Source organism: Apium graveolens, chromosome 7 (assembly GCF_009905375.1).
Source record: "Apium graveolens cultivar Ventura chromosome 7, ASM990537v1, whole genome shotgun sequence".
In the NCBI taxonomy this organism is placed as follows: domain Eukaryota; kingdom Viridiplantae; phylum Streptophyta; class Magnoliopsida; order Apiales; family Apiaceae; genus Apium; species Apium graveolens.
In genome coordinates, this window is record NC_133653.1 from 237,045,700 (window position 1) to 237,067,977 (window position 22,278).

General features: G+C 38.0%; 1 protein-coding gene and 1 non-coding gene across 2 annotated transcripts; both read left to right on the forward strand.

The window, feature by feature from the left end:
• Positions 1 to 8,720: 8,720 nt before the first annotated feature.
• Positions 8,721 to 8,827, forward strand: LOC141675625 (small nucleolar RNA R71). Its single transcript, XR_012556268.1, has one exon. It is a non-coding gene; the product is annotated as a small nucleolar RNA R71 (small nucleolar RNA).
• Positions 8,828 to 15,222: 6,395 nt separating this feature from the next.
• Positions 15,223 to 17,195, forward strand: LOC141673339 (uncharacterized). Its single transcript, XM_074480073.1, has 6 exons — positions 15,223 to 15,551; positions 15,660 to 15,745; positions 15,852 to 15,964; positions 16,091 to 16,140; positions 16,215 to 16,289; positions 16,390 to 17,195. The coding sequence occupies exons 1-6, from the start codon at positions 15,343 to 15,345 to the stop codon at positions 16,895 to 16,897; spliced, it is 1,041 nt and encodes a 346-aa protein (XP_074336174.1). The 5' UTR covers positions 15,223 to 15,342; the 3' UTR covers positions 16,898 to 17,195.
• The last annotated feature ends 5,083 nt before the right edge of the window (positions 17,196 to 22,278 follow it).

Genomic DNA, 22,278 nt, shown 5'->3' on the forward strand with positions numbered 1-22,278 from the left:
GTGACAGTGATGATATTAATCGAATAACACAAAACTGATAAAAGCCAACTTTCATTGTACTAATACCATTCTACCAAACATCCACAATTAAGATAGAAGTTGAATAGTCATCAATTATGTTGAGTTCCTATATGTCTACAGAAATTGACAACACAACGATTTAAGCACAAGTTATTTCTTTTGATTACATAGGGCAAATAAAACTGTTAGAGTTACCCACTAATCATGCACAACGTACATGAACCTATGCTAGCATGGCAAGTTCTAAATCTCAAGATCCACCGTCGCTTCACAAGAGATTAACACCCTATCTTATATGTTCGCGACGCACATAAGACAAATACGCACAACCAATACTAGATATCATGCAATCATCACATACTAAAGTATTAAACAATTAACTAAAGAATTCCATAATAAATCCGTTGTAACCCCATGATCACGATTAGCCTATAATAGAACTTATCGCCATCATGGGTTCATATGAAATCATGACAAACAACACAAGAAAATAATAACTACACTAATTATATTAAAACAGAGTACGTCACAAGAGTAAATAAGTCAAAGCAAGAAAACTAGCATCCAACGTTACAACGAAACAAGAATCACAAGAATATATGCTTCCTCTTCGTTGCGGTGTGCTAAATCGGTCTTCTTCCTTATCTCCTTTGCTTCTTGCGTAAAACACAATCTAAAACATAATCTCCTTAATACTCTCTATGAAAAATGTCTCAAATCTACCTATATAATAGTCCCATAAAACTCAGATTACATAGAAGTTGGAAGCCATACAGAAGTAGAAGTCTAAAATAATTCAGCTTTTTTCCCCGACCTTGCGCGGCCGCTCAGCATTTCTGCGCGGGCGCGCAGGCTGCTGCGCGGCCGCTCAGCATTGCTGCGCGGGCGCACAGGACCCTACTGGAAAAATTCCAAGCTTGCTCCATTTCTTCGCCGTAATCTGCCCATTCCTTTCCTCTCGCAATGGTGAACACATGCCAAGGCTTATTCTTGATGATTCCTCCCCCGAAATGCAACTATTACCCTGAAATGCATAAACACTAGAAAAACGCATCAAATACACAAAATACTTGATTTCAAGACACCAATTTAAGCCATTTTAAGACGTTCTAAGTGGTGTAAAATGCCACTTATCACACCCCCAAACTTAAATCGATGCTTGTCCTCAAGCGTCACAGACTCAAAAACAAATACAAATATGCATGAATGCAATCTATATGACAATGCAACGATCCCCCTTACTATAATTAACCAACCCAATTGTTACCTCTCAACGAATGCAGTTAGACAACTAAAGATCAATAAACTCATGCAAACGGACATACAGCCAGAAACGTGGTGTGTGCAAATGCTTAACAGATATGCTTCGGAACTAGACCAATTACTATGACTAGACTATCTTCAAGGCAATCCTATGATTATACAAAGAATAAAAAATTCTAGGCACAAAGTGATATACAACACTACAAGAACTCTGGAGCTTACTACCGAATCGTGCTTTTTATTTACAACTCAAATGCTTATTTGACCGTGCAACGAGTGAGGTCCACAAAAGACTTATACAATGGTATCCATGTAACGAGCGTTAGGTTAGCGGATTCCAGACTCTAAAAGCCTTAGGTCACTAGGCACAAAGTCCCCTAAGAACTTAATAACTCGAATACCAAAGAGCCCACTCTTGATCAATTATGCAATTTTTTTTTTTTTATAACTTCTGAGCAAGTGCATTTCGCTCCGTCTTACTCAACCCTAGACTACTCGCAACATAAGCGAGCCGGCTACTAGCCATTTAACGCCTAGCCACAACTAGCAACAACTTCCATATTTTTTTCTCCAAAAATTTTTCTTTTTCATGTTTTTATCACTAAGAACCTATAATCGAATTCTAAGCATAATAAATAGATTGACCTTGAAAACAACCAAATCATAACAACAATCTAGCCCTTACGCATTCTTTAAGACTTAGTGGACTTACAATTGTTTCTAGCATGTATATCAACCTACACAACTTAATATCACTTTAATGCTATCACTACACTCGCATCAATATCACAATTCAGTCGATAAATCATTGCAAAAGGGATCATAGTAAATGCATGAGCTACATGACATTCATAAAAAAAAACTATATGGCATACATTATGCAACTATATGAACTAAACTATCATGAATATGCAACTAAATGAACTAAACTATCATGAATATGCAACTAAATGACACACACACAAATATTCCTTAACTACCACCCCCAAACTAAAAATCTTCACTGTCCTCAGTGAAAGTAGTAGAAAGGAACACAGGGTATACCTACTCGGAGTCATCATCATCATCACCCTCAGTGGGTGGAGTATCAGGCGGCGGGTATGCAGAGTCCTCACCAAAAACTGGCCACTGGATATCAGCTCCAAGGCCTCGAAAAGCAGTCCCTAATGCAAGGATGAGCTCCTAAGCAAACCTGCTCTGCGTCTCATACATGGCATCCATCCGCCGTGAAAGCCTCCTATACTGGGCATCACCCATCCCAGCACCCTCCTGAGCTCTCGAAGAACCAGCCTCACCACGCCCTGGCCTAGCCATAGTAGCACCTCGTGCTGGACGTCCTCCTGGAAGACGATAACCCAGCCCATGCTCCTCAGGCTCACCACCGGTCCACTCCTGCATCCCATTCAGAGTGCCAGAATCTATCGGAGCTGTTGGAAACTGCAACTGCTCATGAGCCGGCCAGTTCACTCCTACTGCTCGGCATAGCTTCGTAACCGTGGATGAATAAGGGATGTTCATATGCTTTGCTCCCCTCAAAAACTTCAGAATTCCTTGGTAGATAAACTCACCAAGGTCCACATAGTACTCATCATGCAGAATTCCCCACAACAACTGTGCTCTCTCAACTGTGACCTCGTGTGCATGTGAAGAAGGCAAAATATTAGCACATATAAATGCATTCCATGCACGGGTATACCTGTTCATGGCGATCGCCGGAAAGTGACGATACTCATTATTGGCTGGACTGCGGTTCCAAACTGTGCCCGGTCGACAGAGAGTCGCACAAATCAAATCCAAGTCAAAATCCTCAGCAGTCTTTTCATTCCAGTTCTCCTCCTCGGGCTTCCTCTCTCGCTGTCCAATCACACGGCGAATCACCGCAGGATGATAATCAACTGTTAGCCCACGGACTACAGAAAACCCATTCTTTTCAGCCTTCGCGTTCGCGTAGAACTCGCGAACAACGCTCATCGGTACTGCTTCGGGTGACTCACAAAAAGCTATCCACCCCTTCTCTGCAATCATGGGCAACAACTCACCATCCCTCCCTGATGGTAAAAACCCCCTCTCTTTCAGAATCGGCTTCCCCAACAGCCTAGTGTACTCCTCCTCCGCAGCTCTGTCAGTTAACCGAGGTCTTGCAGCAGTACCCCTCGATGAATCAGCAGTAGGAACTGTGCTGCTGCTGTCAATAATGCGTGCTCTCTTGGGTGCCATTGATTCGTGAATACAAGTGTGTAAGAACTGATTTTTGATGTTTGTGAGAGGGTTTAAGTGTAGGAAGTTTTGTGAGAGATATGTAGGATAGGTGTATGTATATATAGGGTATGGATTAGATTAGGGTTTGGGAATTAAGGGATAAAATGATTGGGTAGTGGGAATAATTCGTGGGTTTATGGGCTACAACTGTTTTTGTGTTTTATTTTTTTATTTTTTTATTTTTTTTTTCTGAACTGTAAAAAAAATCTGGAACTCGACCCCTGCGCGGCCGCTCAGCATATCTGCGCGGGCGCGCAGCAAGCTGCGCGGCCGCTCAGCATAGCTGCGCGGGCGCGCAGAGGGTCTCTGGAATTTTTTTTTTCAGCCCCTGTTTTCTGATTTTTTTGTGTTTTTGGATAGGTTATTAACTTCTAAGGGTTCCTGTAACAATAATTCATGGTTTGCCTCCCACGCAGCGCTTCTTTTTCGTCATTAGCTTGACATTCCGTACCTTTCTCAAGTAATCAACAAAATGGCACTAACCACCTCTCGGTTTGCCATGTCCCCATAGTAGTGCTTCAACCACTGACCGTTAACCTTGAATGCTTGGTCCGAATCATTCTCAAAAATTTCCACCGCTCCATGTGGAAACACAGTTTTGACAATAAAAGGTCCAGACCATCTTGATTTCAACTTCCCAGGAAAAAGTCGGAGCCGAGAGTTGAATAACAGAACTTGTTGCCCTGGCACAAATAACTTAGGATGTAGCTTTCTATCGTGCCACCTCTTCACCTTTTCCTTATACATTTTGTTATTCTCGTATGCTTGAAGTCGAAATTCATCAAGTTCATTAAGCTGAAGCATTCTTTTCTTACCAGCTGCATCTAAATCCAGGTTCAATTTCTTCAATGCCCAGTAGGCTTTATGCTCAAGCTCCGCCGATAGATGACATCCCTTACCGTACACCAACTGAAACGGTGACATCCCAAGTGGAGTTTTGTATGCTGTTCTGTAAGCCCAAACAGCTTCATCGAGCTTTAAAGACCAATCCTTCCTTGACGGACAAACAACCTTCTCTAGAATACGCTTTATCTCTCTGTTAGACACTTCCGCTTGACCATTTGTTTGCGGATGATAGGCAGTAGCTACTCGATGATTCACATTATAACGCTGCATCATAGAAGTGAACTTACGGTTGCAAAAATGCGATCCTTCATCACTTATGATTACCCGAGGCGTTCCAAACCTTAAGAAAATTTTCTTATGAAGAAAATTTAGTACTACCTTTGCATCATTTGTCGGTAAAGCTTTAACTTCGACCCATTTTGAGACATAATCGACTGCCAGCAAGATGTACTGATTATTGCAAGACGAGATAAAAGGCCCCATGAAATTAATTCCCCACACATCAAGACCTCGACTTCAAGCATCACATTTAATGGCATCTCATCCTTCCTTGACAAATTTCCCACTCTTTGGCAATGATCACACCTTAAAACAAACTGATGAGCATCCTTGAACAAAGTAGGCCAGAAAAAACCTGCTTGCAGAATACGAGCTACCGTCTTCTCACTTCCATAGTGTCCACCATAAACCGTGGAATGGCAGTCTCGTAATATCCCCTCCGTCTCACAGAACGGGATACATCTCCTGATGATCTGGTCAGCTCCCTGTCTAAACAAATATGGTTCATCCCACATATACCACTTCACCTCATGCAGAAACTTCTTCTTTTGAGCGGATGTCAAATTAAGAGGCATTATATTGCTGACGAGATAGTTTACAATATCTGCAAACCATGGTTCTTCCTCCTGAATTGCAAACAACTGCTCATCCGGAAAAGATTCATTGATTAACGTCCTATCTTGTGAAGTAGAATCGGGATTCTCCAACCTAGAGAGATGGTCAGCTACTTGATTCTCAGTACCTTTTCTATCTTTGATCTCTAACTCAAATTCCTGAAGTAAAAGCACCCAACGAATGAGTCTCGGCTTCGAATCCTTCTTAGAATAGTGGCATGATCAGTGAATACTGTTACTTTCGTACCAAGCAGATAAGATCGAAATTTCTCAAAGCCAAAGACTATAGCCAAAAGCTCCTTCTCAGTAGTGGTGTAGTTCAATTGGGCCCCATTTAAAGTCTTACTCGCATAGTAGACCACATGGAAGATATTTTTCTTGCGCTGTCCCAGAACTGCACCTACCGCATAATCACTCACATCACACATCATCTCAAACGGTTCTATCCAATCTGGTGCTATAATAACTGGTGCAGTGATCAAACTCTTCTTGAGAGTCTCGAATGCTGCCAAACATTCATCATCAAATTTGAAAGGCACATCTTTCTCAAGCAAATTGCACAACGGCTTAGATATCTTTGAAAAGTCCTTGATGAATCGCCGATAAAAACCCGCATGACCAAGAAAACTACGAATTCCTTTCACAGAATTGGGTGGGGGAAGATTTTCAATGACTCCCACCTTGGCCTTGTCCACCTCCAGACCCTTGCTAGAGACCTTATGCCCAAGGATAATGCCTTCACGCACCATAAAATGACATTTCTCCCAATTAAGCACCAAATTAGTTTCCACGCATCTTTTGAGTACGGCGCGCAGATTATTCAAACATTCATCATATGAGTGTCCAAAGACGGAGAAGTCATCCATGAACACTTCGACGTTATTTCCAATCATGTCAGAGAATATAGCCATCATACATCTCTGAAAGGTGGCCGGGGCGCCACATAACCCAAACGAAACTCTACGAAAAGCAAATGTGCCAAATGGACAAGTGAAGGTAGTCTTTTCCTGATCCTCTGGTGCAATACAAATCTGATTATACCCGGAATAACCATCCAGAAGACAAAAATACTCATGTCCCGCCAATCTGTCAAACATTTGATCAATAAATGGAAGAGGAAAGTGATCCTTCCTTGTGGCTTTGTTCAATTTCCTATAATCCATGCATACTCTCCATCCTGTAACTGTTCGAGTAGGGATGAGCTCATTCTTTTCATTTGCGACCACAGTGATACCTCCTTTCTTAGGTACACATTGTACGGGGCTCACCCACGAGCTGTCAGAAATAGGATAAATGATGCCTGCATCTAGCCATTTCAGAATTTCTTTCTTTATCACCTCCTTCATGATCGGATTCAGTCTTCGCTGCTGTTCCACAGTTGGCTTACTACCTTCCTCTAACAGAATTTTATGCATACAATATGAAGGAATTATCCCCTTGATGTGTGCTATGGTCTATCCTATAGCCGATTTGAATTCTCTCAAAATCCTTAAGAGCTTGTCTTCCTCACTACATGAAAGGTCAGCTGAAATAATAACAGGTAACATAGATGAATCACCTAAAAAAGCATACCTCAAGTGTTCAGGTAATGGTTTGAGCTCCAAGGTAGGTGCTTCCTCTATTGATGGTTTGAGCTTCCCTTCAGCGTTCTTGAGGTCATAAGTACCAAGAGATTCAAATGGTATGTCCAGCTTTCGCTTCCAGGGAGAAGCGTTCTGATATTGTAATTGCTCATTGCTATCTTCATCATCACTGTCAAATTCCCCCACTAAGGCCTTTTCCAATGCATCAGACATTAGCATGTGCTCGAGTTCCGAAGTAACCGCGGAATCAATCACATCCACTTTTAAGCACTTTTCATCTTCTGTAGGGAATTTCATTGCCTTGAATACGTTGAAGGTCACATCCTGATCTTGGACCCGCATAATAAGTTCTCCTTTTTGCACATCTATCAAGGTACGGCCAGTAGCCAAGAAAGGCCTCCCCAAGATTATGGGAATCTTCTTATCTTCCTCAAAATCCAGAATAACAAAATCTGCAGGAAAGAAGAGCTTATCCACCTTGACGAGCACATCCTCAACTATGCCCCTTTGGTAAGTAATGGAACGGTCAGCCAATTGTAGCGACATGTATGTGGGTTTTGGATCAGGCAGATCCAGCTTCTTAAAGATCGACAAAGGCATTAGATTAATGCTTGCTCCCAAATCACAAAGGCACTTGTCAAAAGTTAGATTGCCAATGGTGCAAGGAATGGTGAAGCTTCCTGGATCTTTCAGTTTTGGCGGTAACTTTTGCTGCAGAACAGCGCTGCATTCTTCCGTGAGAGCAACAGTTTCAAGGTCATCCAGTTTCACCTTCCTTGAAAGAATAGTCTTCATAAACTTCGCATAACTAGGCATTTGTTCCAGAGCCTCAGCGAAAGGTATATTGATGTGAAGTTTCTTGAACACCTCCAGAAACTTCCCGAACTGTCTATCTAGCTTTTGTTGCTGCAATCTCTTAGGAAAAGGTGGTGCAGGATAGAGCTGTTTCTCCCCTGTATTAGCCTCAGGCAGAGTGTGTTCAACAGTAGTCTTCCTTGGTTCCGCCGCTTTCTCCTTTTGCTTAGATTCTTCATCTCTAACTTCAGCTTCGACTTCTTTTGCCTTTTCAGCATCAGCTACTTTTCCAGACCTTAAGGTAATAGCCTTGACTTGCTCTTTAGCTTCCTTCCTGCCTGGTACTTCCGTGTCACTTGGAAGAGTGCCAGGTTGACGATTGAGCACTGCATTGGCTAATTGACCGATTTGATTTTCCAAGGTCTTGATAGAAACTGCCTGACTCTTGCACAACAGCTTAAGTTCCTCAAAATCAGCACTAGTAGGTGCAGCTGCACTTCCCTGTTGAGGATATGATTGCCTTATAGCATACTGCTGTGGTTGCTGGAATCCAGGTGGGTTAAACTGTTTACTCACTCCTTGCTGATATGTTGGCTGAATCGCATTCTGATTATTCCCCCAGCTGAAATTTGGATGATTTTTGTTATTAGGATGATAGGTCGCTGGCACAGGCTGCTGTTGTTGCTGATAATTATTCACATACTGAACAGATTCGTTGACAAGAGAACACTGATCCGTAGCATGAGAACCTGCACAAAGCTCACAAACCATAGCTATTTGATTAACTCCATACGTAGCCAGAGAATTGACCTTCATTGATAGCGCTTGGAGCTGGGCTGCAATAGCGGTGGCTGCATCAACTTCCAGAATACCTGCTACCTTGCCTGACATCATCCTCTGAGTTGGGTTTTGATGCTCATTTGCAGCCATCGTCTCTATAAGATTATACGCCTCAGTATAGCTTTTAGCCCATAAGGCGCCTCCAGCTGCTGCATCGAGCATGGGCCGAGATTGGGCCCCCAACCCATTATAGAAACCAGTGATCACCATCCAATCCGGCATTCCATGATGTGGACATTTTCTCAACATTTCCTTGTAGCGTTCCCAAGCCTCGCACATAGATTCTGTAGGTTGCTGCGCAAACTGAGTAAGAGCACTCCTCATAGCAGCAGTCTTTGCCATTGGATAAAACTTCACCAGAAACTTTTACGCAAGATCTTGCCACGTAGTGATGGACCCAGCTGGTTCAGAATGTAACCAGTCTTTAGCCTTATCCCTCAGTGAGAATGGGAAAAGCCTCAACTTGATAGCCTCATCAGTCACGCCATTATACTTAAAAGTGCTGCAGATCTCGACAAAATTTCTTATGTGCATGTTGGGGTCTTCAGTTGCCGCTCCTCCAAAAGAAACAGAATTCTGCACCATCTGAATAGTGCCCGGCTTGATTTCAAAGGTGTTAGCTTGAATAGCCGGATGAAGGATGCTTGACTGAATATCATCAATTTTAGGCCGAGAAAAATCCATAAGAGCTGGATCAGCTTGAACAATACGATCTCCCATGTTTATTGGTTCTTTCTGCTCAGCTCCTGAATCCGAATCCTCAAAATCTAACTTCTCCGGAATATCAAGAACTTCGTCTGTCTCCTCAGCTGTATCTAAAGTCCTCTTGCGAGCACGAGAACGAGTTTGCATAAACGCTTGCTAAAGTACCTGAAACATAACCGAAAAGAGTAAGTAACTATTATGTCCTAATCACTGAGTCCTAATGACCAATGATGGTAAGCACATAAAATAAACAAATACGCCGAGTCCCCGGCAGCGGCGCCAAAAACTTGTTAGGGCGAAAACACGTGCTAATATTCACGCAAGTATACGCGTTCGCAAGTAATATAGAATACTTTCTAGTTCGTTCCCTCAGAGACTCAGACTAATTTATTGTCTAATTAAACTCACTCACCAATGTATGATTACTTCTCAATGTTAAGATAATAACACTTAAAATTGTTGATCAAATATTAACTATAATTAACTACTTAATTAACCACTTAACTAACACTTCAAATTATCAATAATAAAACACTCATGAGATCACAACTTCATTATTACTTCCTTCTATAACCATTGTTATTACCTTTAGCATGTGACAGTGATGATATTAATCGAATAACACAAAACTGATAAAAGCCAACTTTCATTGTACTAATACCATTCTACCAAACATCCACAATTAAGATAGAAGTTGAATAGTCATCAATTATGTTGAGTTCCTATATGTCTACAGAAATTGACAACACAACGATTTAAGCACAAGTTATTTCTTTTGATTACATAGGGCAAATAAAACTGTTAGAGTTACCCACTAATCATGCACAACGTACATGAACCTATGCTAGCATGGCAAGTTCTAAATCTCAAGATCCACCGTCGCTTCACAAGAGATTAACACCCTATCTTATATGTTCGCGACGAACATAAGATAAATACGCACAACCAATACTAGATATCATGCAATCATCACACACTAAAGTATTAAACAATTAACTAAAGAATTCCATAATAAATCCGTTGTAACCCCATGATCACGATTAGCCCATAATAGAACTTATCGCCATCATGGGTTCATATGAAATCATGAAAAACAACACAAGAAAATAATAACTACACTAATTATATTAAAACAGAGTACGTCACAAGAGTAAATAAGTCAAATCAAGAAAACTAGCATCCAACGTTACAACGAAACAAGAATCACAAGAATATATTCTTCCTCTTCGTTGCGGTGTGCTAAATCGGTCTTCTTCCTTATCTCCTTTGCTTCTTGCGTAAAACACAATCTAAAACATAATCTCCTTAATACTCTCTATGAAAAATGTCTCAAATCTACCTATATAATAGTCCCATAAAACTCAGATTACATAGAAGTTGGAAGCCATACAGAAGTAGAAGTCTAAAATAATTCAGCTTTTTTCCCCGACCTTGCGCGACCGCTCAGCATTTCTGCGCGGGTGCGCAGGCTGCTGCGCGGCCGCTCAGCATTGCTGCGCGGGCGCGCAGGACCCTACTGGAAAAATTCCAAGCTTGCTCCGTTTCTTCGCCGTAATCTGCCCATTCCTTTCCTCTCGCAATGGTGAACACATGCCAAGGCTTATTCTTGATGATTCCTCCCCCGAAATGCAACTATTACCCTGAAATGCATAAACACTAGAAAAACGCATCAAATACAGAAAATACTTGATTTCAAGACACCAATTTAAGCCATTTTAAGACGTTCTAAGTGGTGTAAAATGCCACTTATCACTTGCTTTACTGAGAAGACAAGTGACAGATTCTGCACTTGATGAGTTAAAGTCAGCTAGGTACACATTTCCTTTTCTCACTCCAGTGAGAACCACTTTATTGCTCCTTTTGTTTGACACAACACAGGCTTCTGAATTAAAGGTTATTGAATTGCCTTTATCACAAAGTTGGCTGATACTCAACAAATTATGCTTGAGACCATCCACTAAGGCAACCTCCTCAATAATGACATTGTCTTTAGAAATCAAGCCATAACCCACAGTATAACCCTTGCTATCATCTCCAAAAGTAATACTTGGGCCAGCTCTCTCCTTGAACACTGTGAGCAGGGTAGAATCTTCAGTCATGTGTCTTGAACAACCATTATCCAAGTACCACAGATTCTTTCTATTTCCCTGCACACATCAAAACAAAATCAAGTTGATTTTGGTACCCAAGTTTCCTTGGGTTCTTCCTTGTTAGCTTTCTTCTTTTGTTTCTTAGGTTTGATCTCATTTGACTTGGGGAAATCAGATCTATCCTTAGTCATCTTAGTTGGACCTTTGAAACCAGTCATTAAAACAGAATTATCATGCACATTTTGATTAACAGGAAAAGGTATGTTGTTTGCAAACATGTTATTCCAGTAAGGCATGCTAAATGGCATTTGAGGCATACTAAATGCAGCATAATAAGGATTAGGTGCAAATGGCATATTAGCAAATTGTGCATTCATATTCTGTGCAGACATAACATTCATAGGCATAGAAGGCATGCCATTCATGTTGGGAAAAGAAGATGGTACAGATAAAGGAGTAAGCATAGCAAGTTTGCAATTAACAGACAGATGATTAACACTACCACACTTAACATAGATTTTTCTTGGAGCATATTTATCAGGTATTTAGTTTTTATGTTTTTTAATCCCTACTTTCCCATTTCTATTATTTTTCTTTTTAGTTTCTATTTTAACCTCAATCTTTTCTAATCTATCATTCAATTGCTTGATAGACAGATGACCAACATTCACTTTCTTCTCCTTCTTCACTTGACTTGATTCTCCTGGAACAAAGTTTTTGGAAACTGATCCATACTTTTCATTTAACTTGGCAAGTTTGGCTTTGCTCATAGGTTTGCTCACAGCCGATGGATGAGGATTTGTGTCACTCGATGGATAATACTTTTAATTATCCGACGGATGACTCTCATCATCCGTCGAGTCCACATCTGTTAGCAATCCTTTAACCAAATTGGATTCCAGCTTCTCCTTACTCTTTTTCCAGGCTGCATCACAAAAGGACTCAATACCTTGAACTTTGGTGATTTGAGCATGAACATCTCTAGATGATTTCCATGTCTTAATCACCTCATGTTCTCGTTCAAGTTGCTTCTTCAAAATCTCTTCTTTCTTCAAGGACTCAGTTAATTCCTCCTTAGTAATCTTACATTTTATTCTCAATTTCTCAAATTCAATAAACTGATACTCTAGCACATTATTTCCCTCACTTAAAAACATATTGTTTTCTTTGATTATAGCATTTTCCTTAGTGAGAGACTTAAGTGTAACACACAAATGATATATTTATGTAGACATGTCATTAATTGCATCATTACAATCAGCTTTAGATAAATGTGCTAAATTAGTGGTGATTACCTGATTACTTGAAGAACTTGTTTCTGTTTTATCAGATTTGGCCATTAAGTCTAGATTTACATAGCTGACATCTTCATCCTCATCCAAACCATCTGCTTCCCAGTCATTTTCTTGTGTAATAAAAGCCCTTTCCTTTTTTTTGAGCACCTCAAAATACTTCTGTTTATAATCCACAGGCTCAAACTTCTTCTTGCTAGAATCTGACTTTCTACACTCACTGGCAAAATGCCCTACCAAACCACATTTGAAATATTTGAATTTTGATTTATCCACCATGTTTCTATTTGGCTTAGCTGCTCCAAAGTTCTTCTTGAACTTGATCTTGGTAAATCTTCTGGAAAGGAATGCAAGATGTTCATCAATATCATCCATATCATCTTGGCTCAAAGCATCTTTATTTTCAGCTACCAGCCCCTTGCCCTTGTTTTCACAGACCTTTGTAGTAGACTCAACAGCTTATACCTTCACTTCCTTCTCCTTTTTCAACTCAGCAACCAATGCTATGGACCCAACTTTCTTCTTTCCTTTCTCCATCCTCTCATCTTGCTCTATTTTAAGCTCATAAGTTTTCAGGATGCCATACAGTCTCAGGTAAACTCCTTGTAATCCTGAGAATTTCTCAGTGAGACTGTCATTGGTTTCCATTCCTTTGGAAGATATCTAAGGAACTTGAGATTGGAGTCTTTTGTCTGATAGACTCTTCCATGCAACTTCAGAGCATTTAGTATTTTTTGAAACCTACTAAATATGTCGGTGAGAGTTTCACTGTCTTCACAATGAAAGTGCTCATATTGCTGAATTAGCAGCTGCATCTTATTTTCTCTAACTTGCTCAGTACCATTACAGATAATTTGGATGGTGTCCCAAACCTCCTTGGCTGTCTTGCAATTGATGATGTTGTCAAACATGTCACCATCAACTCCATTGAATAAAATATTCATGGTCTTTTTATCCTTCCTGACTTGCTCAATATCAGGATCTGACCATTCATGCCTAGGCTTGGGGACTGAAGGCTCATTGCCAGTAGCAGCTCTCATTGGAACATGAGGACCTCTCTTTATGTAATCAACATAGGCCTCATCTTGAGAAAGAAGATGTAGGTGCATCTTCACCTTCCAGTGACGATAATTGTCTTTATCCAGAAATGGAATTTTGACTCCAACATCCTTCTTGTTCATCTTGCTATTTTGTTGTGATCTTTAAACTCTTTGTACTTCAAGAGCTTGCTCTGATACCAATTGTTATTCCCTAATAATACAACAAGAATTACAGAAGGGGAGTTGAATGTAATTTTGGCTTCTTTTTGGGATTTATGAAAAATGGTTCTAACTCAATTTATATCTAACTGTTTGATTTGCAAAGTGCGGAATTACAGAGTTAAGTAAATCAAACATAAAGTAGTAAAAACTCAGGTCTTTAAAACTTTCTGGTGGATTTAAAGAATACAGCTTACAAATGTTTCTCTGATAAAAATGTGTTTGCTTAGTTAGTTGGTTCTTCTAGCTACACTTGGTTTATATATCGCGAAGTTTACATGATAATAAGACAAGATAATAAAACAAAACCTATCAAGTCTAACTCCATGCTGCTTCACTTCTCTATTCCAGCATCTTTGAATATCTTCATAATAGCATGGAAATGGTAATGCTTCTTTGTTCTTAAACGCTTCTAAACAGGCTGCCACATTCCTTTTGCAAATACTCGACGCATGTGACTGTGTTGTCACTGTCAACAAATATTTGAATTGATCATCCGTCGGGTACATGCTTGTTATCCGTCGGGTAGCCTTGTTGATCATCCGTCGGGTAGCTTTGTTGATCATCCGTCTGGTAGCCATTTATCACTTGACTCCATTTCATTTGTGCAGAATTACAAGACATCTTATTTTTACATTTAATCAACCTATTCTGCACATCTACTAGCAGTCTACATGATTCATAAGCTACTACAGAATCTATACAAAGTTGTTTGCAGAAATGTGTTATAATACTTATTGTTACATAAGATACTCACCCGGTGGATATCAATTAATCATCCGTCGGGACTATATTGAATCATCCGTCGAGACTATAATTGATTATCCGTCGGGTGCTACAAAATTCACTAAGTTAAATCTATTAAGGTGTTTTGTTTAGTTTATCATCAAGTACACAACATATTCCTAGCAGTATAACATGTCTAACATGCTAAAACAAAATTAACTTATATTATAGATCTCAGTTACTGCTTTATTAAACTCAAACTAAAAATAATTTGTTGGTTGATATAATATGGGTCTATCGCGCTAAAGCTCAATTAGTGTATAATATGGGTTTGACCTTCCTAAGTCAAAACTTATGTACTCATCATAATTTTTAATTTTACCATTTTAACCAAAAATATTATATAAACACCCAAACATAGATACCTGACCTTATTCAAAATTTAATAATATTTTAGTTAAAATAATATATAATTAATTTAAACTATAGACGGACTTACTTATTTTAAAATAAATTAAAAAAAATGAATTATAGAAAGAAGTAGTGTAATAATAAAAATAAAGGAAAAAGTAAAATAAAAAATAACTCGCACGGGGATACAAACTACATGTACAAGGTACTACTAAAATAACGGTAAAATAACAATAATGTATGGCGGATACAAAAAGAAGGAACAATATATTGAGGATTCAAAAAAGAGGAACGTTAGACAGAATATGTTATCCTAATTTTGTGTGTATACCACCGATTGTAATTGGAGGCGGGGGGGAATGGTGAGACAAAGCCCTGAAAAGATGGAGGAGAGCAGCACGAGTATGTTTAGCCCCAGGTTCAGATCTGTTGCTGAAATGGCTGGTTGGGATGAAGAAACTCTTTTAGTTGCTAGTTTAGTTGTTGAAGACACCCCCGACCGTCTTATTAAACACAACAGGCGCACTCATTTGCACTTGAAAACCTCTCCTCCCTCTAATTCTACAAGGTACCCTTCCTTTTGGATGGATGAATCTATATACTGTAATTGTGTAGATTTAATTCAATTATACCTTCAATTCTTGTTTGGTTAATATTTGTCCATGGCCTTTTCCAGAAAACGCAGGCTTCAGAGGAGGAGTCCTGCTTCTGTACCCGTCACACTTCTTCATCTTGATGTTGCTGATGAAACCCCTAACAAAGGTAACTTCTTCTTCCTTCTTCTTCTTTTTTGTTAAATAAGTTGTTACTATTATTATTAGCTCCATCTCTTTTCCTCTTTCTTATTTTTTATTGATTTGGTTTTTAGGGAGTGAAAAGAAGAAAAAACAAGTGGAAAACACTCCCACTTCTTGCAACAAAAAGGAAGATTCTGCTGCTATTCCGTGTATGGATAAACTCCGTGAAGAACTTTCTTGTGCTGTAAGTGCTTTTCCGGTTTGCTTATGTTACTCTATTTACATACATATATCTTGTTTTCAGTCTTTTTAATTTTGAATAATGCTGCTGTTTGTAAATTTCAATTGTCGAATAAAATTCACTTGGCAGATCTGTCTAGAGATTTGCTTTGAACCTAGTACAACTCCATGTGGACACAGGTACAATCATATAATCATTTTTTGGGGTCAAGTAGTAGTTCAATTTTGGGTAAATTGATTTTTTTTTTTTTCAGTTTTTGCAAGAAATGTCTGCGGTCTGCTGCTGACAAGTGTGGAAAGAGGTGTCCCAAGTGCAGGCAGCTTATCAGGTGGCTTTTATTTTTTAATCATACTCTTGCTAGTCTATATAATACTGCAAACATAACTGTTAAAACATCTAGTGTATGGCCACTTGCTTGGTTTTTGCAGTAATGGGAGATCATCTTGCACTGTCAACACCGTTCTTTGGAACACTATACAACTCTTGTTTCCAAAAGAAGTTGAAGCAAGGAAATTAGCTGGAACTGCTGATACTCAAGAATCCAAGCAACAACGTTTGGCAACACGTAACAGAGACCGGAGGGTTATCCCCTTGGCCTTGAATGATGATTTAGAGACGGAACTTGAGAGCTCGGCAAGGAGGAGGAGTAATCAAAATTTGAGAAATCGGGCTTCTGGAATATTGACAAGAAGAGCAAGCGAAGATGCTAGAAATAGGGTACGGAGAAGAGAGCAGCACTTGGCTGTTCAAGATGAGGACGCTGCTTTGGCATTGAGACTGCAGAGAGAAGAGTTTATGGAAGCTTTTAGGCCATCTGATGAACAACCAGCAGCACCACAACAACAAAGAAACTCCTCCACTCATGTGGCTAGAGCTAATTTGAGAGCTATAGCATCAAGAGCCATGAATATTCGTGTCAGAGGGCGACAAAACTAACGCCTAGACGACCCCTATTCGTTTGTTGAATAATGTCTGAATAATTTTGTGTGGTACTTTGTGTTCAAACCCCAAGGGCAAAAGAATTCCTGAATTTGTGTCATTTTTTACGTGAATTGATCTTTGAATAATTACCTTGTTTGATTACAATAATATTATAGGGATATGAAGCTTGACCCATAAAGCCCCATTTTGACTGTCTTTTTTCTTTTGTAATATTAAATATTTCTGTGAAATAGTCTGAGATCAGAACACTCAATATTGTATTTGGTTTTGTGTAATTGCTGGTTTTATGTTTGCTTGGGGAGACTGTTGGTTTTTCTTGAGAAAATTAAATGTTGCCTGCCAAGATATTTGTTTTATCTGCTTGCCAATTGCATATCCCCGGAAAAGAAGATGCTTGACAAGACTTGCACGGTTTATAAAAGTTGAGCAGCTTGACCTTTTGGTATTTGTTCAATTTTTATATTTCATTTGTTCCTCTAATATTTTTCATTGTATTATCATGCACACTCACAGCTTACAGAACGATTAGGTTCTCGTATCTATGTTTTAAAATGATTAGGTTCTGGTATCTATTTTTTGTCTTTGTTCACAGTGAAATTGATTTCCTGTGGCCAAAGTCACAAATTAAATCTAGGTGGTAAGGTACTAAAATGTGGTGCGACTCCTTTGTTTGCGGGGATTCTTTGGTAAGCCAACCAATTCCCTATCCCACGCACCCTCGTATTCGATACTCGAATTTTTGAAGATGCTTAATTATTTATAATATCCCACCTCAATTTTTTCTTTTACATAATTTGTACAACAAAATTAAATGATTTGATATAAATTGTTGTGATTTCGATGCATATATCATATATTTGTATCAATTTGTAAAAAAATATTAGTTTTGCTACTAGATTGTCTCATTCTTACCATCAAATATATATTTATAATATTATTATGTATGCCGTATCCCGCCGCACCCGAATTCCCATAATTTTGAATTTACCGAATTTATGTATTCCCGTACTACGTACCCGAACCCGCACCCGCACTCGTACTTCTTAGTGCATAACAAGTCGACGCGACATGATCTACTATCTGAGCTCCCAAGTTTAAATTGGAAACTTGCACGGGCTCGCTCTAGTAATAGCATTTTGGATGTGATTTAAGATTTTTTTTCTATTGAAATTCATGTAGTGCTGTCAATGAATCGGGTCTCGATCGAATCACCATTAATCGATATCACGATCCATTAATTCTTACTGGATTTGAATTGGATCATAGCTGAATTTTTTGAAACATGATCTATATCCGAATATGTTAGGATCATGAATTTTCAGATCGGAGCTAAATTTTATTAATATTTAAGAAAAACCTTCACTTATATATATAAAACTAACAAAATAACACGAGTTATTTTCTAGAATTGTTTTTATGTATCATGCAATTATAATGTTCTTAGTTGTTTTATTATTTGTAAATGTTGTACTACGTCTAAAATATATCAAATATAAGTTGATTATTTATCAATGTGTATTATTTTCATACAAGACATTACAAAATTACACAAGTTTCTAATATAGCTCATTAACCAAAATATATATGTTCTTGTTTGTGTTGTATAATTTGTATTTAATGAATAAATATAAATAGGGTAGTCAGTTGTTATGGATAAAAACTCAGGGGTATATTAATTGTTGTATTTATTACTAAGGTTCGGGAGCTCAAGACCTTCAATGACTGCTCTCGTGTTTCGTAGTTTAACTCTGCATTTACGAGATGCCTACGTATCTCCGTAAGTTAGAGAATCAAGCCGAAAAACGTAGTTCTGTTTGTGGGGGTGAGGCCCCTTATATAGATGTTGGAAGTCCTTGAATTGGACTTGGGTTAGGAGACTTGGTGGACAAGTCTCAGAATTAGAATGGACTTTGGAGTCCTAGGAAGTAGGAAACTGATTCCTTATCCTATCAGGTCCCTTGGGGGCTAATCTACAAGGATTTATATCTTCATTGGGACTCATCTTAATAGCTGATTTTTCCTTTATTAATTAATTATGAATAAATTAATATTCAGGGTTTTGGGTCCTTTCCAATTGGGCTTCGTTATTGGACCGTATCTGGTCTTAACCAATTATATTCCTAGGCTATTTTTGGGCCCCTATCAAGGGTCTCGGGCCTCCTCTAATGGGCTTAACCGCCAGCCCAATGTTAATGCAATTAATGCGATTTAATTATGCAATCAGGGTTTATTTTATTCCCTATCATTTGCCCCCCAACTTCTGGGAAACCGTAAAAGATTTCGCAGAAGTTAAGTTCATTCGTTCCCTTACAGGGTAACGTTTTGGCGTAAAGTGTGGAGGGACCTACACATTTACAACGATTTGCCTTGTACACGGATTCAGGGTTGTTTTAAAACTTCCCTATTATTTTCTTACCTTTTTCCCTCTTTTTAGGAATTTTCTGGTATTTCTCAGGAATTTTCCCCTAATTTTTCTGGGATTTTTCAGAATTTTTCAAAAAAAAATCAGCCCTTTTTCGACTAGGATCCTAGTCGAAAATTCAACCTGGATCCTTGTCGTATATTTGGTCAGCTCCTAGGTCATGGTCGAAGAATTTCGACTAGGATTCATGACTAGGATTTCGACCTATATCCTAGTCGAACTCACGACCTGGATCCTGGTCGATATTGTAACGCCCCCAAATCCGGGGTCAGAGGATTTGGTCGTCACTATGAAACCTCAATCCAAATCAAGTTGTTTAATCAATAAACAAATGTCAGCGGAAGATATTTATCATCTATGACCCCAAACTAATCCAAGATCTTTTAAGGTTACAGTTTTAGAAACAAGATATCCAAATTCCACAAATAAATTTTTCACTTTCTTTTCAAACTCTTTTCAATAATTCTCAATCTCAAACTTAACCCGTTAGTATAACTTCGAAAAGAAGTATACTAGGCCCCACTATAAAATATACTATTATAATATAATATAATATAATATAATATAATATAAACAACTTTACACAATAAAACTTACACTATCCCGCAAACTCTGGAACAACCACCTTCCAAGAGCTTCTTCTTTGCTTCCTCGAATTACGCGGCTAAACAGTGCGAGCTAATCCTCACTGGAGGTTAAATTTGAAAACAGGAAATTATGAGCGAAAGAAATGCTCAGCAAGATCATTGTAATATATATATATATATGGTTGTTTTGATATAAAACCGACATCTGCAATAGCGCAGGATATTTTAAAATCATAATTGCTGAAACATAAATTTTATTAAAAACCGGATAATTATTTCTCATTATATTCAAAACTCTTTTTTGATACTTTCGAGCGAAATGCTTCAGCAATACTTTGAATCTTGACGAGAATAAAACTCGTAAAACAATGTTTACGGAAATATCGTAAACAACAATAACAAGAAGCAATGACTATGGATTGAATCATAAACTTTATTCAAAACCGAACTCTTGATATTAATACTCATTTTATTGTCATATCAAATTAGATATCAATATGAACTTTGATGCCCACAACATCCCACACTGAAAACATCAATCATCTATACTAATACCACCTTTGATATTTAACAACAAAGTAAGTATCAGCATAAATCAAAAATTGAATCAAAACTGCATTTCACCTGTTATTCAAAACCAAAGCAATTGATAAACCATTCCTTAGAAGATTATAAAAAGCAATATAATAATTTATATTGGAATTCTCGAATGACGGTGTGTTGTCGCCAGTGATCTGCCGCGGAGCAACACCGGTATGCCGAAGCATATCCAACTAAACAAATGGGGCACCCAAGGCACATATCGGCCTAAAGGTATTATATCCTGTATAATACCTAAATCTCCGCTGTACCGCCGCCACGACCTCTTACGCAATTTGTGATCATCCAATCTTAAAACGTTTTATTGAGAGGGGTCATAATACTCGACACCCTTATAAATTTTATTCGCCCATTTACTTGGGCAGAAAACCCAAAACAACGTCATCTTTCTCAAAATCCAAAACATTTATAAATTCGATAGTTGGATAGGTAAAACACTTGACAATTCTGAACATATAATAGCAGATAAGTACTTGCATAAACAGAATCATTTATTTCAGCGATATGTAAAACATTTATCTATACAGAATTGAGAATAGGGAAAGCAATACTTGCATAATAGCGTTCAATATATATATATATATATCACTTGAATAATAAGTGATGATAAGGATACTTGTCTTTGGATTTTTAGCATTTAGTCACACTCGTAACATCACAATTATCATAGTTTAGCATCTCGAGACATCACCATCTTTTATTCCAATAATTCACTGATACGCTGCTCCTGCGATTGCTAGAAGCTTGATAGCCAACACTATTCCGTTTCACTCTTTATCCAACATCTTGTCCTGATCAACTCGAATGATCCGCATCTATAATTAAAATATACAATTTTAATCGCCTAAACGATAATAACTCGACGAACTGCGCATCAAAATCCTATCGTTTACCCAGACGATAGCCCACACATAAAGAAGACAGTCAAATATAAGACTCTTGATCCACGTACACACGTAATTTACATAGCACGTAAACACATACCTCACGTATCATATAATTCAAATCACATATGACTCGGTTCGTGAAACATTCGACTCGGTACGTTTAAAACTGAAATCGGGTCAAAATATGATTTATCGATAAAAAATCGACTCAGAATCATTCATAAAATAAGCGACCTTTTGAAACAAAAGGATTTGGGTCTCAAAAGTATTTTAATGAAAGCGAAATATTTTTCTTAGTCTATACGCGTTCGTTTCGTATTAAACGGACGAACGGTTTATTTTTTACGAATAAAATACTAATAAATCAATTAATAATAATATTAATTTATTTTTAAATACCTAGATATATTTTTTAAAAGCTCAAAATAATTTTTAAATCATTATTTAGAAAAAATCAGAATTAAAAATGATTTTTCCATAATTTTTGGAATTAAAATAAAAATTAATACAAATTATCTAAATAAACTGATTAATTATCAAAATAATTAATCAATCTAAATAACTAAATTTTTTGGATTTTTGAAAATAATAAAATAAAATAATTTTTTTGGAATTTAAAATAATTACATAAATAATTTTTAGAATTAAAAATAATTTCTAAATGATTTTTTTTGAAATTAAAAGAAATGATTTTTGAAATAAGAAATGATTTTTTTTAAATAAATAAATAAATAAATAAATGCAAAAACAGTTTTTGTAGTTGACATCGTCTTCCTCCTGGGATCAGAGTGTGGCAAAACAGGCGTCCGCGAGTATGAACACGACCGGAGTTATTGAAGAACACCGCCGGAATCTGGGAAAACCCAGAAAATGGCTGGT